Consider the following 27010-nt stretch of genomic DNA (forward strand, 5'->3'; position numbering starts at 1 on the left):
TGCATTACCCCTATTTGATTTTGTATTTATAACCCTGTAATCACCTGACCAAAAGTCTTGTTCCTCCTGCCACCGAACTTCACTAATTTCCACTATATCTAACTTTACCCTATCCATTTCCCTTTTTAAATTTTCTAACCTACCTGCCCGATTAAGGGATCTGACATTCCACACTCTGATCCATAGAACGCCAGTTTTCTTTCTCTTGATAACGACGTCCTCTTGAGTGGTCCCCGCCCGGAGATCCGAATGGGGGACTATTTTACCTCCGGAATATTTTACCCAAGAGGACGCCATCAGCATTTAATCATAGAGTAAAGCTGCATGCCCTCGGGAAAAATTACGGCTGTAGTTTCCCCTTGCTTTCACCCGTTCGCAGTACCAGCACAGCAAGGCTGTTTTGGATCAGTCAACCATCCAGACTGTTTCCTCCTGCAACTACTGAAAAGGCTGCTGCCCCTCTTCAAGAACCACACGTTTGTCTGGCCTCTCAACAGATACCCCTCCGTTGTGGTTGCACCTACAGTACGGCTATCTGTATCGTTGAGGCACGCAATCCTCCCCACCAACGGCAAGGTCCTTGGTTCATGGGGGGGGGGGGGGGGGGGGCCATGGTTATGAAGTATTTTTAACGTTAAGAAAATTTCAATTCCAACCATGTTGAAAACCTGCTTAATACTGTCTTAAATCATTTTCTTGAACGAAAATCAGCTGAATACATTATGTTTCTTTTTCCTTTGCCCGAGACAGAGAGCCGGGTAAGGGGGATGGGGGGTGGGGCTGGCTCCTCTTGCCTGTAAATATGGGCACCCTTGAAACCTGGTCCCTAATCCCTATTCAGCACCGGATCTACAATATTTCCAAACCGGGGCAAAAACTTGATAGTGTCGCCTCCCTCCCATTCGATAGGATGTCAAAAATTTTAAAAATCGATATTTCCAACAGTATGTTCATTTTGTAGTACCCATCATTCTGAAGAGTTTGCTATATAAAACATATCTGTTTGAGGAAATGTAAGGCATATTATTTTGACTTAAGTTTGCCAAAGTGCAGTGCAGAGCCATGCCTCTTCACACAGCATACTTCTATCTCACGTCTCTTGTTTTGGTCTGTGGAACTCAAACTTGTATATTTTGTAATGGAAGTCATCAAACCTATGTTCGGGACAGTTCTAATTAAAATGTCCTGTGGTGCCTCTCCTCTTCCCATTCTGCCAGTTTGACATCCTACTCCACACCACCTTAAAAAAACTTACAATTGCTACTGGGTAGGATTATTTGTGACCAGGAGAATCAAAACTCTTCAGGAAATTTGCACTGTTTATTGACCATTAGGTAACTCTTTTTTCTGTGACATCAAATTAAATATAGGAAACATAGACCCAGTACACATTTCTTCAAGTTGTTAGGTCCCAGTATTCCTCTCTCTCTCTCTCTCTCTCTCTCTCTCTCTCTAATCTTGCTACAGCTTTACACAATGTTTTCCTTTCTACAAAAGAATGTATTATCTCATCGAAGTTCGTCAAATGTTTTACTACATGAATAATCGAAATAATGTCATGTAATATAGAAAAGGCTGTTAATATGAATAGTACCCAAGAGTGGATGGTTTCTCGGTTTGATTACATCTATTTTGTCACTGTCTGCTAGATAAAACGAAACAGGTCTTTCTAATATTGCAGCAATTGTAACACATTCCAAATAAGCAAGACTGTTTTGGCGGAAATGTTCATTTACATGAATAACATGACTGAATATAATTGTTTCATTCACATGCTTCATTTTTTCAAGCACAAGATCAAAAAGTAGGAGTATCGACGTATGAAATTTTTTAAAAATTTGGAATTGTCATATGCTTCCATATAATTTTTATGATGTCCTCGTTTCTTCTCCTTCCTGATTCTAATAAGAAATCTTGTCATCACTAATTCTGTAATTATTCCTGCCATTGTCAAACTTATTCTCCAATTAACTTCACTAACTCTGCCAGAATCACCCGTTTAGCTATTCCGCATTTATTCTCCAGTTAGGCATTATTATGTGTTTGTACAATGCATTTTCTGCACTATTCCGAGAATAGAACTTAAGTGGCTTCTAATTGGAGACTGCACAACTCTCCCTTAATAGTGTAGCAATCTGGCAAAAAATTTCTGTCAAAATTTCATTTTCTTGGATACACCGAGAAATAAATATGTAATCTTTCTTACCTGTTAATTGTTTATTTCCACTCTGGTAATCTGAACCTCTGGATTTCACTAATAATTATAACAACACTTATCATTCACACACTCAGTCAACCACAAACAGTTGTTGGTATTCAGTTGTTGAGTTTATTTGGCTCAACTCGTATAGCCCCGTCTCCTTTGGTCTGTGGGAAAGTTTTGTGTTTCTTGATGTGATGGGGATTCCCCTAGCAGAGACATCATGTACACTTTGCCCGCATTCAAAAATCAACTTACGATTAATTCAGAAACCAACTTAGAATGTGTTCAAAAACCAACTGGGACATGTTTCAAAATCTTATGAATAATCAATAGACAAATGTGTGCTGGATGCTAGGTGGTTTGTGAAACAAGTTTTTTTTTTCTTTTCTTCAAGAATATGAATTTGGTGCCTCCTGAAATTGTCGCCCAGGGCAGATACCCTGGTTTGTAACAGTTCTTCTCTGTGTTAAGTATGTAGACTAATCTTGATAAGAAGTTCCACCTAGTTGGGGCAGGTGATGGTAACCTCCTTTGAACAAATATGCGTAAGATCTTTTAGAAGATTTGGAGGGGGGGGGGGGGGGGGGGAAAGGGACCGCTCACACTATGGAAAAACATTTTACATTTTCTTATATTGCAGATGCTTTGTTGCAAAACCAAATTTAATACATGGGCATAGTGGTGAATATAGACAGCCTTTGGATACTTTGACAAAACCATACTCTGTAGGCCATTAATATGATCAGTCATTACTGATAATCCATTGAGTGACCAAGTTCCAGACAATGCCCTGCTATGGCTGATTTAGTTGCCTGTCTGAGTCTGATGTGTCTTTGGTGTTCTTTCCACCTGATGTCCACAGTTCTGGTGTTCTGGCCAATGTATGACATCACACACTGGCATGGTATGTTGTAAATACCTGGCTTGTGTAGCCCCAGGTCATCTTTTACATTCCCCAGCATAGCCCCAATATGCACATTTTGCCCACCCACCAAAATTGGGGCTATGATGGGGAATGTAAAAGATGACCTGGGGCTAAGGCAACTAAATCAGCCATAGCAGAGCATTGTCTGGAACTTAGTCACTCAATGGATTAGAATGACACCATGATTGTGACACAGACCTCAAGATTTTGGGACAGTGTCATTAAAGAAGCCATTGAGATTAAGGTCACAGATAATCTAATCAACCGTGACTCGGGATACCAAATCAGCACTGCCTGGAATCCAGCACTTGAGCTTGTGAAAACTCAACGCAGGACACTCCGGGATTCTACAAGAAATAGAAGCGGAGACCGAGAGAACAGCCGTGAGAGAAGGTGTCATGCATTAGAGACCAGATTTGACACACCCCAGATCATGAACTCGACTTCAGGAGACGGCCAGGCCGGGCGCAGACGGCGGTCGGAACGCTGGCGACCAGAGAGAGCCAATGTAGCTGTGTCTGGCTTGCGCGGACCGCAGACGGAACACACGACACAGCGTGGACCGATTACGGAGCGCCCAGCATGAAACAGAAGTGGAAATCATAGTGACAGGCATGAGACAGAGTACCCAACATCTCAGATCGGGTCTGACGCACCTCAGATGACGTCTACAACCGTTGGGGACGACCAAGACGGGCACAGACGGCAGTCAGAACATCCGCAATTGGAGGGGTCCTTTGAAGCCAAGTCTGGCAGGCGCAGACCATGAGGGTACACTCGACTCCACGCGGACTGAATACGGGACGCCAGCTCCTTCCAGGCATAAATACTGGACTCGATCGACCCAAGGATCAGTCTCAGGTAGCACATGAAGAAGACAGCGAGGCACGCTGTTGAAATATCGTGCGAGAACGATGCAAATATCCAGCTGGACTCCCAAATATCCAAGATGTCAACAGATCGCCAGGAAAGCATGAAGAATTACAAGACTTAACATTGTTTGCCTGCTTAAGAATTATTCCCATTTACCTGATTAGCAACAACTTTTGAAGTGAATTTGCATTCAGAAACATCTTCAGAATTGAGTTGTAGGTGTCCATATCATCCTCAAATTTGTATAAATCATCCCTGAAAAACATTTTTCAGGCACAAACTCTGCACAAGTTACTACTACTGGCAGCCACGTTTTTGGCACTTACCACTCTTTATACGCACACATCCTGACAGAAGTGTGAATCTGAAATTACAGACAGGGCTACCATTTCTTGGTTTATCACGGAGCCATAAACTAATGTGAATAAAGCACACCCTGTACCATGTTTAGATGCAATTATTCTGTTTCTCATAGAGTGTCTATTTAACGCTGTTTACAGCTTAAGTATTCATTTTATTGCATATGCATAAATTGTTCTACAAATTAGTAGCAATTTTCAAGGAGGTATAATTTCTATGTGACACTTTCCTTCTCCAAGACAAGTTATCCTGGAATGTGATGCCATGAAACATTTGTGAATGGAGATAAGCAAAGTAAGTCCACATCTTGATTTCACATGCTGCCACTGAAACTTTACACTATTGTACTTCAACATGGTTTAATTACCAGTAATGAGCAGAAACTCATTCTAAAGTAATATAGTCAAAGGTTTTCCATGAATAAAGTGTAAGAATTCCTCATTTTACAGTCGACTATCCCTGAGGGCAAAGTCTACAGCTTTCCTTTTGGCCCATATTCTGGCCAGTGACCAAAACTGTCATGTCATATATTATTCCCTGGCACAGAAGCATCTGTTTAGTATTTCTTCTGGTCTTGTTGTCCATCCTATACTAATATCCAGGCTTCCTCTTTCCAGAAAAGGTAAGTAACATAGGTAAGATTTTGCTTACACATTTGCATAACAACTCACCTTCAATACTTCCTCTTTCCATTTACAAGCAGTTTTCATTGCACAATAACAGCAGCACCTCAAAATCAAAAGAAACTGCTCCACTGATAACCGATGTTCACATAAATTTGCACAACTTCTGCTTACGGTGCACACTATTCAGAAACTTGTCACAGAGACAACAGAATATCATTGTATATGACAGCTTAAACGTTACTTGCAAGCACCATTACTCATTGTAGGACAAAATTTGAAACAGGTTGCAGAAAAAAGTGTGCAATTTTGATGTTTCTTGACAGCAATACTACCAAAGAAAGAGTTAAAGTGTTTGAAGTGTAAACCTGCTGTGGACCACATCAATTAAAATAGCACACTTTAGACAGTCACTTTTCCTCCAGATACAACAGAGGTGCAGCTACCAGAGGTATATTAGCAGAGGTAAATATGGTTATGCTACACATCTTTGTGGAAACTCAAAGTAATCGTCACAGTCCCGGTGTCAGTTGATAGTTCGTGCAGTGATACATGTCTAGAAATGAATCAACACTGTGGCACTGGCTTCTTATGTTACAAAGCAACTTCTCTACAAGAATCTAAACAAAACTCGTACTGTACACACAGATAAACTAAAGTAAGTAGTGCTGTTGTTGAACAGGCTGGCCTCGTACAGGGAAGTGTGGAGGCTCCAGGCTCTACCTGGCCATCTTGATTAACATTTTCTGTGACTTCCTCAAACTACTTCACAGCGGTTTCCACAATGAAGACGCAACCAACTACCTGTCCCATCCTTGTCAAAGTAGAGCTGTAAGTATGTAAATGTCTGAATATATGAATTACCATGACATGTCCACTATCCTCACAAAATTGACCTCCATATGAACAAAAACAACAACAGCAGCAGTTACTACTACTACTACTACTACTACTACTACTACTACCACTACCACCACCACCACCACCACCACCACCGTCGCCGTCGCCACTACATCTGTTTACCATAGGTTCCCCCCAGGAATTTTCAGCACTGTGTTCCATGTCACATTTGAACCAGTGATTAAAGAAGTTCACAGAGCACTCACTTTTGAGAGGAAAAGTTAATTTTCCTCCAAACTTTTATTAAAAAACACATCAATACAACAATGGATAAATGCTTCCTCGTTACAGTCTGTACAGAGTTGCACACGTCAGTCGCCCCAGACTCAGAGCAGCTTCTTGGCGAATGTGATGCTCTTCTGGTTCATCTTGCCAGCAAACATGGCTTTCCCTTTCTTGCCCTGCAATGTAAACACCGCATTTTGTATTCACAATGCTATTCAGTTTCCTCGTGCTCTGTAAATGATATTTTTTAGTAACAACATCTTTAAACAACATACAAATTATTTACTACATGACTTGCATTTGGGAGTAGCTCTTGAACAGTAATCTGACAGAAGATATATGAGGGGTGTTCAATAAGTAAGTTTTCCCTATTTTATAAAAACTTCATGCTAACTGGCAGCACACTGACAAGGTACTGTGGTACGCATTGTAAGCCAATGTGTATGTTTTCAACGTATACTGGTCAAACTCACCAGCACTCACAAGACGTGTACAGTTCGTTTTACAGAGAAATAAAACAAGGGAAACTAACTTATTGGGCAACACTTGTAATAAACAAATTTGGATGCTTATATTCGCAGTAGTCATATCAGACTGTAAAAGGAAATAATAAAAATAAGTATTCTTTACTATGAGACTAATCGTAACTAAATAGCATTCATGAATACTGCCTAGCACCTGTCAGTATTCTTTTGTGAGGGGGAAACCAAAACAAAATACACAGAAAATTAAAAATTAAAAAAGAAAAGAAAAATGTTATAAATGAAATGATAGTTAAATGGACACCCTAGCTGCAAACAGGCGTTGATGTACTTCATTGGGGACATGTTGAAAATGTGTGCCCCGACCGGGACTTGAACCCGGGATCTCCTGCTTACATGGCAGACGCTCTATCCATCTGAGCCACCGCGGGCACAGAGGATAGCGCGTCTGCAGGGACTTATGCCTTGCACGCTCCCCGTGAGATCCACATTCCCAACATGTCCACACCACTACATTCATAGTGCGCCTAATAGATGTTTGCCCATCATACTCATTACTCGTGGCAGATTAATCTACCAAGTCCCGTACGAGTTCGGGCATTGCGTGTGCGTTCGCACAAGAAGGTCAATGGCCGGGACACCATATTTTAACTATACATGACGGTAGTATCTGTTGCCGAAAGAACAGTTACCGTGGATGACCATGCAACTTTGCTAGAAATGAAATGATAATTAAATGGACACCCTAGCTAGCTTCCCGGCCACTGACCTTCTTGAGCGAACGCACACGCTATGCCCGAACTCGTAAGGGACTTGGTAGATTAATCTGCCACGAGTAATGAGTATGATGGGTAAACATCTATTAGGTGCACTACGAATGTAGTGGTGTGGACATGTTGGGAATGTGGATCTCACGGGGAGCGTGCAAGGGATAAGTCCCTGCAGACGCACTGTCCTCTGTGTCTTCGGTGGCTCAGATGGATAGAGCGTCTGCCATGTAAGCAGGAGATCCCGGGTTCGAGTCCCGGTCGGGGCATACATTTTCAACATGTCCCCAATGAAGTACATCAACGCCTGTTTGCAGCTAGGGTGTCCATTTAATTATCATTTCATTTCTAGCAAAGCTGCATGGTCATCCACGGCAACTGTTCTTTTGGGAACAGATACTACCATCATATATAGTTAAAAATGTTATACTTAACCACCTAACACGCACTAATAATACATAAATTAATATTCAAAAATGTAAGTGCAAAAATATAGGTGCTTCACACGGTTGTAATTTATTATTTGACAAGACAACTGTGACTGTAACAATGTGCGTTATTTCATTATATTTTCTATCACATTCCTGTCTACAAGCAAGTCCCAGACACCAGTTAAATAATAAATAATTAATACATAGGTTATATATGTTATTAAAACAAATAAAAATACAACAGGTGGTTAATAATTCATATCACTTTCATTACAACGCAAATATAGAAGGTTTTTTTTTTCTTTTTTTACATCTAATATGGTATCAAATGATTGGAAAGCATTATGAAATAAATATAGAAGGTTTTTTTTTCTTTTTTTTTACATCTAATATGGTATCAAATGACTGGAAAGCATTATGAAATAAATATTGTAAACAGTATTATATGTATTGTAAGAAAAACATACTTTATATCAGAGTATCACCAACAGAGCAACAAAGATCACAATCCGCTACATTTATATTGGGGGCATTGGCAGCTACGGACATGAGAGAAGGGGAACAAAAGGGGGAAGTGACCAAAGACAAGAAATGAGATGGGGCTGTGACTGGGAGGATTTGCTTCACTGTCTGACATGTCAAGTGTTTTAGGGAAAAGTTATGAGGGAGTCATTGCATGTCATACCAACACAGTGATTTCGTTCTCCATCTGAGATTTTGATAAAACTTGGCAGATATGTTGTCTACATACAGATTAAGAGAAGTACCCCATTTTATTAAAATATGTTGATCCATTATGAAAATATGGCAGTGTGAAGTTGAAAAAAAAATCACCAAAAAATACCCCACTCCCATAATTTCAAACTGTTGTAGGAACTCTCCTAATTAGTCTAAAATGAGAGGAAGCATTTTCCATAGGCTTTCATATGATACACAACACAACATGGTTTTGAACTGAAAATTGTTCTTCAAATTTAAATTTTTAATTTATCAAAAAGCAAATCATCAAAATTTTTCAAAAAATTATGTTAAGATACTTTATATTATTTCTAACTGATTCTCTGAGTATGAAAATGGGACTGCCACAGGTTCACATCTTTATAAAATTTCAAAGTACAAAATTTGAGACTTCTGCAAAATTTATAGATTTAACTGGAAATAATCATAATCTTATGCTTAATATATATGTATGCACACATTCAAATTTATCGTTGTCTATTATTTCCAACATCACTTGTGAAACACAGTACAAACAGTGCGTGTATTAAGACTTCACTTCTTTTTTAAAAACTTCATTTGTTTTTACAGTATTATCCCCAGGATTTTGACATATTCTTCCTGCTTGTGTCATTGTATTTACTTTACAAAGAACATCATTTACAGATACCCATTGAGTTTCAGGTTTTGTAGGACATGGAGGAGGAGGAAATTGGTGTTTAACGTCCTGTCAACAACGAGGTCATTAGAGACGGAGCACAAGCTCGGACTAGGGAAGGAGGAGGAAGGAAATCGGCCAAGCACTTTCAAAGGAACCATCCCGGCATTTGCCTGAAGTGATCTAGGGAATTACAGAAAACCTAAATCAGGATGGCTAGATGTGGGATTGAACCGTCGTCCTCCCGAACGTGAGTCCAGTGTGCTGATCACTGCGCCACCACGCTCGATGTGTAGGATACGCATAAGAGTGTGGTGGGCTAGCTCGGTGAAGGTAAGTAGCTTTAATTTTATCAAGACTTCCCTCTTTTATTAAATTGTTACCTAGCCAACATTTCTTGTGATAGATGGTAGTAATGTATCCACAAACATCTCTCGGGGACAGTTTTTCTGGAGATTTTGACTTTAAACAGCATATTATATTGTATCTGAAGAATATTTTTGATGTACTCCATGTTACACATACAGAGGTGTGGAGTCTCTTTGTCCCTTTGATGGTAACAGACAGACTTATGAGCTCTTCTAAAAATCTTTCAGTTTCAATATACTCTTCTTGTGCTGAAACTGCCCAATCAAAAAGTAGCTGTGGAATAAGAATTTGGTTCATACGAATTCTGCAGACTTCGTTTTGTTGCTAATCTCTTAACAGTGCAGCCAACATGGTCGCAAGGTCATTTTCCATTAGTAGAGGCAAAAAGGCCATTTTGTTTTGGTGCCAAAATCTTTTTTGTGGAAACATAAGCTTACAAAATTCTTTTTATTTGTGTACTGCACTGCACTGCCATCCCAAAGGTAGTATATCTTCTGTACATCAGTTTGAAATTTTGTTTTTAAAAATTGAATTAGCTTTCTTTTTGAAAACAGTAAATAGCTATGGTGTTATGCTCTAGACAGTCAGACATTATGACATGGCTCATAGACTTTGTTTCTTTCTCCCCTTTGTAATACACTACACAGGGGAATACTGCTGCATCACCACTTAACTCTGGACCTCATCTAAAATGACAAAAGTGTAATTCTCACATAAGTGAGATGTAACAACATATTCATCCTCATTCAAGTTTTCTTTCACTTGATTTACAAAAGAGCTTTGCTGCCCAGCTAGAAAATCACAGAGTATCAATGTGGTCAATTTTTCCGAAAATAACTCAACAAACTCCAATGAGGTCCTCTGCATAGTTTTAAGTTACATCTATCTACTGAAACCCACTGTCAAAAAGTGTTATTTTCAACCATATTATCATCAAATGCATTTTGAAGTTATATTTGGTTGCTTCCTGGGCAAGAACTAGTTTCTCATCACATGGTGTATCGATTCTGGATTGCACAGCACTTTTGCTAAAGAGTGCCTGTAAAAGCCTAAGTCTCCTTCGGGTAACATACTGAGCTTAGCAATATCTATCATGAATAGTTAGAATAAAAAAAAAAAAAATCAGATTTTTCATCCCAATTCATACTTTTTATAAGTACTCCAAACTTCTAATAATTATGCCTATAATAATATATATTTTTAGTAGTTCCAATAAAATGACCTATCTTAGTCACTAGTTACATTTCAAACATTAAAAAAAAAATTTATGAAAAGGTGGATATTTATTTATGGGTAAGTTGTGTATATTTCCAATTTAGTTTATAAATTTTACAAAAATCTCACTTTTTATATATTTTTGAAATTTTATAAAGGTGTAAACCCTTGAGAGCCTTGGGAGAGCCAGCCGTGACAAAATTCTTCCATCTGGCAAGATGTACGAGAGAGGTGAAATACCCTCAAACTTCAAGCATAATGTAGTAACTCGAAAACCAAAGTAACCAGGTGTTGACAGGAGTGAAAATTACAAAACTATCAGTTTAATAAGTCACGGTTGCAAAATATTAACACGAATTCTTTACAGAAGAATGTGAAAACTGGTAGAAGCCGACCTTGGGGGAAGATCAGATTGGATTCTGGAGAAATGTAGGAACATGCAAGGCAATACTGACCCTACGACTTATCTTAGGAGACAGGCTGAGGAAGGGTAAACCTACATTTATACCATTTGTGGACTTACAAAAAGCTTTTGACAATGTTGACTGAAATAGTCTCTCTGAAGTTCTGAAAGTAGAATGGGTAAAATACAGGAAGCGAAATGCTATTTACAACTTGTACAGAAACCGGAGAGCAGTGATACAAGTCGACGGGCACGATGAGCCAGGGCTGCAGCCTATCCCCGATGTTATTTAATCTGTACATTGAGCAAGCAGTAAAGGAAACAAAAGCAAATTTTTGAGTAGGAATTGAAGTCCAGGGAGAAGAAATAAAAACTTTGAGGTTTCCGATGCTACCGTAATTCTGTCAGAGACAGCAAAGGACTTGAAAGAGCAGCTGAATGAAATGGACAGCGTCTTGAAAGCAGAATATAAGAGGAATATCAACAAAAGCAAAATGAGGATAATGGAATGTAGTCAAACTGAATCAGGTGATGCTGAGGGGATTAGATTACGAGATGAGACACTTTAAACAGCCGATGAGTTCTACTATTTGCACAGCAAAGTAACTGATGATGGTCAAAGTAAAGAGGATATAAAATGTAGACTGGCAATGGCAAAGAAAGAATTTCTGAAGATGAGAAATTTGTTAACATCAAATTAGATTTAAATGTTCTGAAGATGTTTGTTTAGAGTGTAGCCATGTATGGAAGTGAAATATGGATGATAAACAGTTTCAACAAAAAGAGAATAGAAGCTTTCGAAATGTGGTGCTACAGGGTAATAGTGAATAATAGATTGGTCGATCATGTAACTAATGAGGAGATACTGAATAGAATTGGGGAGACAAGGAAATTATGGCAAAAACCTGAACAAAAGAAGAGACACATTCTGAGACATCAAGGGCTCACCCACTTAGTATTGGAGGGAAGTGTGGGGGGTAAAAATCGTAGAGGGAGACCAAGAGATGAATACACTAAGCAGATTCAGAAGGGTGTAGGTTGCATCAGTTATTCAGACATGAAGAGGCTCACACAGGATAGGGTAGCAAGGAATGCTACATCAAACCAGTCTTCAGACTGAGGTCGACAACAACAATTTTACACTTAGGGAATTAGTTAGCAATAATGTGAAGAGTTGGGTATAATTTTTTTTTTAAATAAATTTCTCCTCAATCCATATTGTATTGTACACCATAGGAAAGCTTATGGAAAATGCTGCAATATGGAACATCTCCCATTATTTTAGCTTATTAGGAGAGTTGCTAGAAGAATTTGAAATTAAGGCAGTGAACCATTTTTGGTGATTTCTGACAACTTCAGATTGACATATTTTCAAGATGGGTTATCATATTTTAAGAAAATTGAGTATTTTTCCTTATCTATTTGTAGGCTACATCTCTGCAGAGTTTCGTCAAAACCTAATGTGACGACTTGAAATTCGTACTAAAACTGTGTTTTTTTTTTTTTTTTTTTAGGTGGAACATCCTGAGGATGACAGGAGGAAGTGCTTCAGCTTCACATTAAACAAAACAGGTAGGACACCAAATTGTGTGCAGAATGCAGGGCAGCTCATTCCAGAAGCGGGTGGCAGTGCCAGAGGAGTAATTCACGATCGTTTCTCTTTTACGGGTGGGTACACCTACATCTACATCTACATCTACATCCATACTCCGCAAGCCACTTGACGGTGTGTGGCAGAGGGTACCTTGAGTAACTCTATCGGTTCTCCCTTCTATTCCACTCTCGTATTGTTCGTGGAAAGAAGGATTGTCGGTATGCCTCTGTGTGGGCTCTAATCTCTCCGATTTTATCCTCATGGTCTCTTCGCGAGATATACGTAGGAGGGAGCAATATACTGCTTGACTCCTCGGTGAAGGTATGTTCTCGAAACTTCAACAAAAGCCTGTACCGACCTACTGAGAGTCTTCCACTGGAGTTTATCTATCATCTCCGTAACGCTTTTGTGATTACTAAATGATCCTGTAACGAAGCGCGCTGCTCTCTGTTGGATCTTCTCTATCTCTTCTATCAACCCTATCTGGTACAGATCCCACACTGCTGAGCAGTAATCAAGCAGTGGGCGAACAAGTGTACTGTAACCTACTTCCTCTGTTTTCGGATTGCATTTCCTTAGGATTCTTCCAATGAATCTCAGTCTGGCATCTGCTTTACCGACGATCAACTTTATATGTTCATTCCATTTTCAATCACTCCTAATGCATACTCCCAGATAATTTATGGAATTAACTGCTTCCAGTTGCTGACCTGCTATTTTGTAGCTAAATGATAAGGCATCTTTCTTTCTGTGTATTCGCAGCACATTACACTTGTCTACATTGTGATTCAATTGCCATTCCCTGCACCATGCGTCAATTCGTTGCAGATCCTCCTACTTTTCAGTACAACTTTCCATTGTTACAACCTCTCAATATACTACAGCATCATCCGCAAAAAGCCTCAGTGAACTTCCGATGTCATCCACAAGGTCATTTATGTATATTGTGAATAGCACCTGAAATCACTCTTACTTCAGAAGACTTCTCTCCATTGAGAATGACATGCTGCGTTCTGTTATCTAGGAACTCTTCAATCCAATCACACAATTGGTCTGATAGTCTATATGCTGTTTCTTTGTTCATTAAACAACTGTGGGGAACTGTATCAAACGCCTTGTGGAAGTCAAGAAACACGGCATCTACCTGGGAACCCGTGTCTATGGCCCTCCGAGTCTCGTGGACGAATAGCGCGAGCTGGGTTTCACACGATTGTCTTTTTCAAAACCCGTGCTGATTCCTACAGAGTAGATTTCTAGTCTCCAGAACAGTCATTATACTCGAACATAATACGTGTTCCAAAACCCTACAACTGATCAATGTTAGAGATATAGGTCTACAGTTCTGCACATCTGTTCGACGTCCCTTTCTGAAAACGGGGATGACCTGTGCCCTTTTCCAATCCTTTGGAACGCTACGCTCTTCTAGAGACCTACGGTACACCGCTGCAAGAAGAGGGGCAAGTTCCTTCGCGTACTCTGTGTAAAATCGAACTGGTACCCCATCAGGTCCAGCGGCCTTTCCTCTTTTGAGTGATTTTAATTGTTTCTCTATCCCTCCGTCGTCTATTTCGATATCTGCCATTTTGTCATCTGCGCGACAATCTAGAGAGGGAACTACAGTGCAGTCTTCCTCTGTGAACAGCTCTGGAAAAAGACATTTAGTATTTCGCCCTTTATTCTGTCATCCTCTGTTTCAGTACCATTTTGGTCACAGAGTGTCTGGACATTTTGTTTTGACCCACCTACAGCTTTGACATAAGACCAAAATTTCTTTGGATTTTCTGCCAACTAGGATTCTAAACATGAGAGACCACATGTCAAAACTATGACACAGATGCACTCTGAATAAGTGACGGGAGGTACTGTAGCACTTGCACAGCAGTGAGCCGACAAAGCAGCATTTGGTGGCCACGAGAGTTGTTTGACTGTGGTCAACCAGATGGAGTTTCTTCTGTAGCAACCGAACACGCCGATTGTGGCCTGCCTCCACTAGCCCTGTCACTTCTCAATGAGCTGCAGTTGTGCAAATTTTGATGCACACGTGCAAACAAACTACGGTGTGGTTGATGCTGGCCTGTGAAGCATCCTCAATACATGCATCCAATAGCTCAAACATTGCACTCAGCTATTCCATACATCAGGTACACATCTGCAAGCTCTCCATTTGTATAACATATCACACTACTCATATTCTGGCTAGCGCTCATAAGAGGAAACCCTCGTGTTTTGCTCAGTACTCTCATCGCACAGCACTGCCCAGTGGCAGGTGATGATGTTTGCGGCCATGAGTTCCTGCACAATTCTCAAGCTTTATGAAGTGCCCCACTTGCTCTAGAAGTATGTTGCAACATTTCCGGGACACCTCGTATCTAAGATTGTGTGTTTGGACTGATATAAAGTCGAATGATTACATAACAGTAATTGCAGTAAGACAGATGCCAGACAGATTTATTTGAAGAAGCATCAGGTGACATAGTCCACCAGTGAAGGAGTTAGCTAAGAAAATCCCAGTTTGATCAACAATCGAACACTGCTAGTCAGTCAGGGATCTGTACCCGACAGGATCGAATATGGAAATAAATACAAAGAAGAGCAGTGCATTTTTTCACAGGTTCTTTTAGTAAGCAAGAAAGTGTGAGAGGTCTGCTCATTCAACACAGTGTGGTTTACTGTTACAATGCTGAGAGCATACATTCCTGGAAGAGTCAACCGATTGTCGCTTCCTCCTAACAAGGGAACCTCCCCATCGCACCCCCTTCAGATTTAGTTATAATTTGGCACAGTGAATAGGCCTTGAAAAACTGAACACAGATTAATCGAGAAAACAGGAAGAAGTTGTGTGGAACTATGAAAAAAATAAGCAAAATATACAAACTGAGTAGTCCATGTGCAAGATAGGCCACATCAAGGATAGTGTGAGCTCAGGAGCGCCGTGGTCCCGTGTTTAGCGTGAGCAGCTGCGGAACGAGAGGTCATTGGTTCAAGTCTTCCCTCGAGTGAAAAGTTTAATTTTTTATTTTCAGACAATTATCAAAGTTTAGGCACTCACACATAATCAACTTGGCTCTCCAAAATTCCAGGACATGTTCAGATTTGCTTGGACATATGCATTGATTTGACGGTCTACACACGGAAAAATTTGAAAACGTTAAAAACACATGTTTTGACAGAGCACAGGGAAAACCGTGCGACTGTGAAACTGTTGCATTCATTTGTTGCAGTTTATGTGACAAACTCTTACGTTTTCATCACTTTTTTGGGAGTGATTATCACATCCACATGAAAACCTAAATCGGGCAAGGTAGAAGAATCTTTTTACCCATTCGCCAAGTGTACAAGTTAAGTGGGTCGACAACATATTCCTGTCATGTGACGCACATGCCGTCACCAGTGTCGTATAGAATATATCAGACGTGTTTTCCTGTGGAGGAATCGGTTGACTTATGACCTTGCAATCAAATGTTTATCGCACGGTTTTGCGGTGCGGTCGCAAAACACGGACACTAAACTTATTACAGTGAACAGAGACATCAATGAACGAACGGACAGATCATAACTTTGCGAAAATAAAGAAAGTAAACTTTTCACTCGAGGGAAGACTTGAACCAAGGACCTCTCGTTCCGCAGCTGCTCACGCTAACCACGGTGCTCCTGAGCTCGCACTATCCTTGATGTTGCCTATCTTGCACATGGATTACTCAGTTTGTATATTTTGCTTTTTTTTTCATATTTCCACACAACTTCTTCCTGTTTTCTCGATTGATCTGTGTTCAGTTTTTCGAGGCCTATCCACTATGCCAACTTACAACTAAATCTGAGGGGGGTGCAATGGGGAGGTTCCCTTGTAAGTACATATTGCAAAGATACCAGGGAGTTAAAATGAGCAAGATCTCAACTCATACAGGGGCTTACTGACAATTGTTTTTCCAGTGTACCATTCATAAATGGAAGTGCACCATTCACAAATGGAAGAGGAAAGGGGGGAAGTGACAGTGGTGTAGAAACAGCCCTCCACCACACACCATAATGTGACTTGCACAGTGCAGATTTGGATTAGGAGCTGGCTACCCTAATTGGAGCAGCGGAGGCAGACAGTAAGAGTGCGACCCCGACCTCCGTACTTCAACATCCCCACTCGGCAGCCAGAAAGGACGGCACACTCACCTTGGCTCTCTTCGAGTTGGCCCCGTCCTTCGCGACTCCTGCACTCTTGCTGCCACCCTTGAAGCGGCTCTGGTAGTCCACCTGGCTGTAGTCGAAGGGTCGGAATTCCGCCCCACTCCTGACCTCGGAAGGGCCGGGAGCCCCCGAGCCGCGCCCGCCTCCCCGCCCCCTGCCACTTCCGCGGCCTCGGCTCTGGCCACGGCCTCTGCTGCCAACCGGACCCGCAGATCCTGCCGTGTCACCCCGCTGGCTGTGAATCGGCTGTGGCTGCTGCTGGTGCTGCAACTGTTGAAAACAGCAAGAGAATGGCGAGCTTTGAATGTGGCCTCTGGGAGCTGCCTCCTGTGACAAATCAGTGCAGATTAATGTAAGCAGTGCAACATTATGCTTCATAAAATAAGTCACTGTAATAATAATAATAATAATAATAATAATAATAATACTGATAATGTGGCAAATTAGTATCTTCCTCGGGGCTGTGTACCTGAATCACGGATGTTTAGAGAAAACCAAGTGCAAAGCTACGAAAGTAACACTGCTCTCTGGATAAATATACCGTATTTAGTTGAATATAAGCCACACCTGAAAAATGAGACTCGAAATCAAGAAAAAAAAATTTTCCCAAATCTAAGCCGCACCTGAAATTTGAGACTCGGAATTCAAGGGGAGAGAAAAGTTTTAGGCCACATCTCCAAATCGAAACAAAGTTGGTCCATTGTAATATGAGACACAATTTAGGTCGAACGAATGACGATACAGCTACAGTAGTTTGGTTCGAGTCATAAGAGCTTAGCAGTTAAGCTTTACCAGGTAGCCATTGCTATGCGTCAGGTGCTCCATCCGTATTTATACGGGTACCCTTCCTTTTTCACTTGCTTTGTCTGGTTTGAATTAATTGCATATTTTTCTTTGATCTGATAAGCACCATTTTCTTTGTTATAGGTGTTTACATCACTCTAAGCTGAAAATGCATTACTGTACTGTGTCATGCATTGTCTGTCACATTCTGATAGTGCGTGTTTATGGCCTGTCGCCGCCCGCGGCATGGCTTGCTTTTGTGCGCGCTACCGCCGCTTACGATTAAAAAAAGAGAGGAATTGTCTCATTAGTGAAACAATGGCAAGTGACTGTTACTTGTTGTTACTTACACTGCTGCTTTCTTTGATAATGGTCAACAAGAACCAAATAATAGACTGCGTATGATAGAAGGTGTTCCGAACGAGGGTTTCGCGAAAAATTTTCTCCGTTTGAAAACCCTTGCAGGTGCCTCTTTAGTACATTACATTCTGCACAGAAATTAGAGTCATCTTAGATTTAAAAATCTAGTCAATTGCCGTGCTTCATTTCTGACTGTATCACTATTAGGCATAAGAATAATACGAATATAAACATGACATGGTATGTATATTCTTCCGCGTTTGCTGTTGTCTCACTAGTTTCATAGTTTATTAGGCAGACAGGATTTAAATGAGATAGCGGCAAACACAAAACAATACATGGCAAAATGTTTATATTCGTATTATTCTTATGGTGAAGAGAATACTGCACGTGATTCACAATTCATAAAAGTTCCTATTAGCAACCATCCCTTCTCAGTGGTAGGAAAAAATTCAGAACGTAGAGATGGCCATATTGACAAACATCCCAAACAGTCTTGCCAGTCGGATTTTCATAGTACATGGAAATGCTGCTACATTCGAAGATGAACAATACGGAATTTCTATTTACTTCGTTGGATAATATATGAAAATGCAGTGGTCGAAACTTGGGGCAGAGAAAAAAGCTCGTCTTCCACCTTTTTTTTTTAACGACGCAGAGGTTTGGCGCCAGTATTTATCTTTGTGTCTGCAAAGCACGCCTGTGTAGCGCTACATATATTCAACGGCAGAGGTTAGTTGTGGTGGCACCCACCAACATTTTTCAGAACTTCCGCTTGCTTTGCACTCGATTCTAAGCCGCAGGCGGTTTTTTGGATTACAAAAACCAGAAAAAAAGTGTGGCTTAGATTCGAGTAAATACAGTAATCTGGCACGTGATAAAGTTGTTCCAATACCACCAAAGACTGGAACCCACAGTATACGTACCACTCATTCCACATTTAGGGACTCCTGAATACGCTGTTGCACTTATCTCCCCCAATTTCTGTATTCTATATCGGGGAAATGTGGTGTAAGTAAGTACAGGATTCTTCTATACTATTATAAAAATCGGAGAACAAACACAAAACTTTACACCAGGGTATCAGCTACCCTTCTGACTCATTTGGATTCTAAAACCACACACAGTTTCCCATAACATCCCTGCTCGCTGGCACTACCGTCAGCTGTTGCGGCCGGTACAGCTCTCTTCTATGTGCTGCAGTTTTGTGTTAAATGGATGCAAGATTGGCAGGCTAAACACAGCAAGACATTAAGGTTCTTGCATCTGATGTGCTCTACCTTTCGCTTAATTTGATGGAAAAACCTGGCTGTGCTTCTCCACACACTGTAGACACTGACGTAGTTCTTCAAACCCAGTAATGTCTTCATCAAGTCATAATGCAACAAATTTATTAGTTCAGATTTCTTGAAAAAATTCACTGCACGCTCCATATTCATTTCACAGATTTAACTGCCTTTTCCATTCTTACAACTCACGGTATACCTAATTTGGGGTAAAGGTGAATACCTGCCCCCACTGCTTAGTTCTCGTATTCTAAAGATTGCCAACAGCCTCTTCTCAATGTGGATAAGTAAACTGAGGACAGAGTACTCTTTTGTCACTGGGGTGAGAAATTGCAGCTAAATATGAATGAAGTGATGCATCACAGTCGGCAGTATAGAATGGAAAAGGCAATGGAAAATCACTCTGTTCAAGATCTTATGGATAATCCACATAGAATGCAACTGTGGTAGTTGAAATTAGCCCACTGGCTTGCTAATATTTTCCCCCCCAGTCACGCCTATATTTACCATTTAAGACTATAGAAATCAGCAAATTTTGTCTTACACACTTTTCTCAAAATTATACAATTTTTCTGATAGGAATTCTTTATAAATCATACTTACTATATATTGAAGTGATGACGAGTGAAAATAATACTGTTTTAGAAGTTTTTGTCGGTGTGGTATACCCGAAGAAACACAACCATGTGCTATGCCGCTAGACAATTCTCAATTCATACAGTGAATCACTTCTTCTTTTTTGCTTTGCACACACTACACCATTTCTGGAGGGTGTTTTCAAGATGGAAATGGGGCACCAGGGGGGGGTTTAAAGCTAATAAAATCTGAAAATGTTGCTTATAATTCGCAAAATATCGAAAGAAATCAAGTATGTTCTACACCACTACACAGACTGATTTCTTAGATTCCCAACTGTATACAGCACGTCGTGCCATCTCTCAACAGAGGTGAATAAAGACTAAGAAGAAGATACAGCTACTCAGCTTGTCTCAAAGCTGGCCATTTAATAACAGACTTGAAACTTGTGGCCGCCGTGAGCCAGCTATATAAGCCAAAGCGTTAATGATGAACATCAGTAAGAAAGAAGAAGAGATAAGGGTTAGAAAAGTTTTTCTACAAGCACTTCCCTCATCTCTGTATTTATTTAATGTATTCACTGAGGAAGCTATGCTGACCATGAATGAGAAGGTAAAGGAAATAAAAGCCAATGGTCAAAGAATACATCGTAATAGTCGCAGGCTTCAAAAAAGAAATGAATACAATGTTGCAAGCCCTATCACACATTTATATACACACATCAAAAAAAGTTTTCCATCACCTCGGTTCCAAGAGTTCCGGAACCTGTACAGAAAATTGGAACAGAGATCAACATAAACATCATTTCCACCCTTTTTATTGCTCATGAAACCCACATATTGCATGTTGTACCACCATACAGCGAGACCTTCCAGAAGCACGTTCTCTTGCATTGATGCATGCCTGTATTTGTCATGGCATACTATCCACAAGTTCATCAAAGCATTCTTGGCCCAGATTGTGCCTCTCCTCAACAGCAATACAGCATAGATCTCTCAGAGTGGTTGGTGGGTCACGTCATCCATAAACAGCCCTTTTCAATCTATCCCAGGCATGTTCGATAGACCACTCTAGTTGAGCGATGTTTTTATCCTGAAGGAAGTCATTCACAAGATGTGCATGATGGGGGCGCGAATTGTCGTCCATCAAGACGAATGCCTCACCAATATGCTGCCGATATGGTTGCACTATCGGTCGGAGGATGGCATTCACGTATCGTACAGCCGTTATGGCGCCTTCCATGACCACCAGTGGTGTACGTCGGCCCCACGTAATGCCACCCCAAAACAGCAGGGAACCCCCACCTTGCTGCACTCGCTGGACAGTGTATCTAAGGTGTTCAGCCTGACCAGGCTGCCTCCAAACACGTATGATCGAAGGCATATGCGACACTAATTGGCGAAGAGAAGATGATGCCAATTCTGAGCAGTCCATTTGCCATGTTGATTTGTCCATCAGTACTGCGCTGCACGGTGTCGTGGTTGCAAAGATGGAACTCGTCATGGACATCGGGAGTGAAGTTGCGCATCATGCAGCCTATTGCGTAGAGTTTGAGATGAAATACGATGTCCTGTGGCTGCACGAAAAGCATTATTCAATGTGGTGGCACTGCTGTCAGAGTTTCTCCGAGCCATAATCCGTAAGTAGCGGTCATCCACTGCAGCAGTGGCCCTTGGGCAGCCTGAACAAGGCATCTCATCGACTGTTCCTGTCTCTCTGTATCTCTTCCATGTCCGAACATCACTACTTTGGTTCACTTAGAGACGCCTGTTGAGAGCCGTTCCTGGCACCAAGTAACAATGCGGACGTGATCGAACCACAGTACTGACCATCTAGGCATGGTTGAACTGCACACAACACAAGCTGTGTACCTCCTTCCTGGTGGGATGACTGGAACTGACTGGCTGTCGGATCCACTCCGTCTAATAGGCACAACTCATGCGTGGTTGTTTACATCTTTGGGTGGGTTTAGTGACATCTCTGAACAGTCAAATGGACTGTGTCTGTCATACAATAGCCACAGTCAACGTCTATCTTCAGGAGTTCTAGGAACCGGGGTTACGCAAAACTTTTTTTTTTATGTGTATATATTCTGTGTTCCAGATATAACGGTGTGAAGTTTCTTGATGTAAACAATTTCCTTGAGTTACGATAAACTAACTTGCATCCATTTGGTTGTGAATTTACCCAGATTTCTAATGGCCCTATGTGTACATCAAAGACTTTGTTTAACTCAGCAGGCATTGGTTTATATTTTTAATGTGTCTTAAGCAAAACTAAGTTCACAATTCTGAAATGTGTTAACTTTATCCTAGTGGAACGCCTTTTTTCTTCTAGCTTAGCCACACTTCTTACACTTCCTAAAATTCAAGAGTGGAACTACGTTTGAAGGAATAGAGTATAAGATTCGCTGATGACACTGCTATCCTCAGTGAAAGTGAAGAATAATTACAGTAGCCTAATGAGTACAGAATATCGACTGAGAGTAAATCGAAGAAAGATGAAAGTAATGAGAAGTAGTGCAAATGAGAAAAATGAGAAACTTAACATCAGGATTGGTGATCACGAAGTAGATGAAGTTAAAGGAAGTGTGCTACCTAGAGAGCCAAATAACCCATGACAGGCAGAGCAAGGAGCCCATATAAAGCAGACTAGCATTGGCAAAAAGGGGATTCCTGCCACGAGAAGTCTCACAGAATCATACATAGGTCTTATTTTGAGGAAGAAATTTCTGGGAATGTATGTTTGGAGCACAGTATTGTGTGGCAGTGAGAAACCCAGAACAGAAGAGAATCTGAGCACTTGAGATGTGCTACAGAAGAATGTTGAAAATTAGGTGGACTGATAAGGTAAGAAATGGGGAGCTGCTCCGTAGAGTCGGTGACGAAAAGAATATATGGAAAACACTGACAAGAAGAAGGGGCAAGATGGTAGGAGATCAATTAAGACATCAGGGAATACACTACCGGCCATTAAAATCGCTACACCAAGAAGAAATGCAGATGATAAACGGGTATTCATTGGACAAATATATTATACTAGAACTGACATGCGATTACATTTTCACGCAATTTGGGTGTATAGATCCTGAGAAACCAGTACCCAGAACAACCACCTCAGGCCATAATAACGGCTTGATACGCCTGGGCATTGAGTCAAACAGAGCTTGGATGGTGTGTACAGGTACAGCTGCACAGGCAGCTTCAACACGATACCACAGTTCATCAAGAGTAGTGACTGGCATATTATGACAAGCCAGTTGCTCAGCCACCATTGACTAGACGTTTTCAATTGATGAGAGATCTGAAGAATGTGCTGGCCAGGGCAGCAGTCTAACATTTTCTGTATCCAGAAAGGTCTGTACAGGACCTACAACATGCGGTTGGGCATTATCCTGTTGAAATGTAGGGTTTGGCAGGGATCAAATGAAAGGTAGAGTCACAGGTCGTAACACATCTGAAATGTAACGTCCACTGTTCAAAGTGCCGTCAATGCGAACAAGAGGTAACCGAGACGGGTAACCGATGGCACCCCGTACCATCACGCCCAGTGATACGCCAGTATGGCAATGACGAATACATGCTTCCAATGTGCGTTCACCGCAATGTCACCAAACACGGATAAGACCATCTTGATGCTGTAAACAGAACCTGGATTCATCCGAAAAAATGACATTTTGCCATTCGTGCACCCAGGTTTGTCGTTGAGTACACCATCCCAGGTGCTCCTGTCTGCGATGCAGTGTCAAGGGTAACCACAGCCACGGTCTCCAAGCTGATAGTCCAAGCTGCTGCAAACATTGTCAAACTGTTCGTGTGGATGGTTGTTGTCTTGCAAACATCCCCCATCTGTTGACTCAGGAATCGAGATGTGGCTGCACGATCCGTTACAACCATGGGGATAAGATGCATGTCATCTCGACTGCTAGTGATACGAGGCCGTTGGGATCCAGCACAGTGTTCCGTATTACCCTCCTGAACCCATCGATTCCATATTCTGCTAACAGTCATTGGATCTCGACCAACGCGAGCAGCAATGTCGCAATACGATAAATCGCAATCGCGATAGGCTACAATCCGGCCTTTATCAAAGTTGGAAACGTGACGGTACGCATTTCTCGTCCTTACACGAGGCATCACAACAACGTTTGACCAGGCAACGCTGGTCAACTGCTGTTTGTGTATGAGAAATCGGTTGCAAACTTTCCTCATGTCAGCACATTGTAGGTGTTGCCACCGGCGCCAAACTCGTGTGAATGCTCTGAAAAGCTAATCATTTGCATATCACAGCATCTTCTTCCTGTCGGTTAAGTTTCGCGTCTGTAGCACGTCATCTTTGTGGTGTAGCAATTTTAATGGCCAGTAGTGTAACTTCCATGGTATTCAGGGGAGCTGTAGAAGATAAAAACTGTAGAAGACGACAGAGACTGAAATACATCCATCAAATAACTGAGGACGTAGGTTGCAAGTGCTTCTTTGAGGTGAGTTTGGCACAGGAGAGGAATTCATGGCGGGATGCACCAAACCAGTCAGAGGACAGATGATTCAGTGCAGATAGAGTTTTACATTCTGGGAATTCACTGAGTAATAATTTCATGTTATGAAAATCCAGTGGAGGACTGTTGCACATTGTTTATATCGTCTTCAAAAGTGAAAATATGTTCATTCAAGTAGGATTTTTACAGCTACAACAAGATTGAGAAAGCCGGCCCCACACACACACACACACACACACACACACACACACACACACACACTCCCTCTCACCTTTCTCTGCTTCGGTGGCGTCGGCTGCAGCTCTTCCTCCAGTGGACCTCCGCCTCCACTTCCTCTGTCACCTCCACCATCCCTCGGGTGCTTCGGACCGACACCGCTCCTCTGCCTCCGCCCTGTCAGCTCCGGGTCACCTCCACCTCCTCCGTCCGCAACGACCGTCTGCTTCTCTACTGAAACGATGTGATCTCCCGTGAGATAACTGCATCTCTGTAACGGCAGGCCAACACAGCAGCAGACACGACTGGAGCAGCACTTTCTCAGGTGCGAACAGCAGGTGAGTGCTAATGGTACACGCCCGTGCTCGGCGCGCATTTGCGGGTGCTTGTTCGCGTTCTGCAGCTGGTCAGTCTTTCTGCTGTCGGGGTACAGAACCTGACTGAATTCGGGTATTTTCCCATAAGCATTAGAGGTGCAAAATTTTCTGTACCATCGTCATCTATAAATGAGTCAGAGTGGCTACAACTAATGTATATAAACACAAATCAATGGCCACATGTATGAAATGCCACCACTTGAGAATGGCTCGACCAATTTGTCTGTTTTGTTTTGTGTGTGTGTGTGTGTGTGTGTGTGTGTGTGTGTGTGTGTGTGTGTGTTCGTAATTGTCAGGACAAGGTTAATGTGAAAGAAAATTTTTGGTAAATTCCTGGAAAAGTCAGAAATCTAGATGATATTTTTGTATGAAAATCTCAATAAAAGAAATGTGATGGCGTGATCTACATGTGACATTCAAAGAATGAAATTTTCACTCTACAGCGGAGTGTGCGCTGATATGAAACTTCCTGGCAGATTAAAACTGTGTGCCGGACCAAGACTCGAATTCGGGACCTTTGGCTTTCCCGGGCAAGTGCACTACCAAGTGAGCTACCCAAGCACGACTCACGCCCCACCTTCACAGCTTTAATTCCGCCAGTACCTCGTCTCCTACCTTCCAAACTTCACAGAAGCTCTCCTGGACAGGAGGTCCTGAGTTCGAGTCTCGGTCCGGCACACAGTTTTAATCTGCCAGGAAGTTTCATATCAGCGCACACTCCGTTGCAGAGTGAAAATCTCATTCTGGAAACATCCCCAGGCTGTGACTAAGCCATGTCTCCGCAATATCCTTTCTTTCAGGAGTGCTAGTTCTGCAAGGTTCGCAGGAGAGCTTCTGTAAAGGTTGGAAGGTAGGAGACGAGGTACTGGCGGAATTAAAGCTGTGAAGGTGGGGCGTGAGTCGTGCTTGGATAGCTCAGTTGGTAGTGCACTTGCCTGCGAAAGGCAAAGGTCCCGAGTTCAAGTCTCGGTCCGGCACACAGTTTTAATCTGCCAGGAAGTTTCATGTGACGTTCAGTTTGACCATTCTGCTGTCACACATTTTCATAACAAAAAAAATTTTGCATTGAATATTGATATTTTGTGAAAAAGAATAACAATTTAAAGCGATATTTCAGTGTGTTATTTGTGGTGATCATACCTTTGGTGTGTTATCAAGATTAAACTGCTGTCAGTATGTAGCAATTTGGTACATTGCAAAACATTCAACTGATTTCAGTTCGTGGTTTATTTCTTTCGAAAAAAGGTGTTGATATATTGGTTGGCGTACACATGATGCAAGCCAACTACACGATCGTCAAGTCAGTGTGACTGATGAAGATCGTCGACAGCTTTTGGAGGCAAATCCAACAAGAACTATACAATAAAGTTTTCTGTTAAATTGGCTACGAGAAAGAACATGTTAAGCTGTGCTGTGAAAATGTGCTGTTTTGATTCCCTTTTCACAGTAATTATTAACAGAAAACAGGAAAGATGTGTTCATGGCTAACTTCATAATCCTACCATGTGAAATACTGTGATTAAAGCTACTATCCTCAAACGGACAAAGAAAAAAAAATTCCTGCATTTTTCCCAGATTTTCTGGTTAAAAATACACTTTTCCCTAGGTGAATATACACTTTTTCTAAGTTAAGTGGCAATATTCTTTCCTGAAAACTGTCAAACTTATCAATCCTTTGAATGGTTAAGGTTTTATACACCTTTAGAAAAAGAAATCCACACAAAAAAAAGTCCAAAAAGATCTTTGATGTGCAGCAACATGTATACCGCATATTTATGTATTACAAAAGTATAAATTTGAATTCCACCACATACAGCACATTAGTTACCGAAGCATTGAAATCGAGATTGTGATGAGCCTTTGTAAGCCAGTGACAGTTCATATCATGTGATCTCGCCACCAATGATAGTAGATATTCAGAGCATAGGACACGTGATGTAGTCAGCCAATAGCAACATCACTGTTAAGTAGTGCGAACAAACAAACAGAAAAA

General features: G+C 41.3%; 1 protein-coding gene and 2 non-coding genes across 4 annotated transcripts in view; 1 reads left to right on the forward strand and 2 right to left on the reverse strand.

Annotated features, from left to right (window-relative positions):
- Positions 1 to 6086: 6086 nt before the first annotated feature.
- Positions 6087 to 27010, reverse strand: part of LOC124553776 (exosome component 10) — a 191931-nt gene continuing 171007 nt past the window's right edge. Inside the window, exons 16-18 of one of the 2 annotated variants that reach the window (XM_047127713.1) lie at positions 24696 to 24871; positions 16910 to 17194; positions 6087 to 6285 (exon numbers count right to left, since the gene is read on the reverse strand). In XM_047127713.1, coding sequence (XP_046983669.1) covers positions 6211 to 6285; positions 16910 to 17194; positions 24696 to 24871 — 536 coding nt within the window. In that variant the 3' untranslated portion in view covers positions 6087 to 6210. Of the gene's footprint in view, positions 6286 to 16909; positions 17195 to 24695; positions 24875 to 27010 lie in introns of both variants that reach the window. The other variant, XM_047127712.1, reaches the window with a different exon arrangement.
- Positions 6949 to 7023, reverse strand: Trnat-ugu. The gene has a single exon. It is a non-coding gene; the product is annotated as a tRNA-Thr (tRNA).
- Positions 7553 to 7627, forward strand: Trnat-ugu. The gene has a single exon. It is a non-coding gene; the product is annotated as a tRNA-Thr (tRNA).

Source organism: Schistocerca americana, chromosome 11 (genome assembly GCF_021461395.2).
Source record: "Schistocerca americana isolate TAMUIC-IGC-003095 chromosome 11, iqSchAmer2.1, whole genome shotgun sequence".
In the NCBI taxonomy this organism is placed as follows: Eukaryota; Metazoa; Arthropoda; class Insecta; order Orthoptera; family Acrididae; genus Schistocerca; species Schistocerca americana.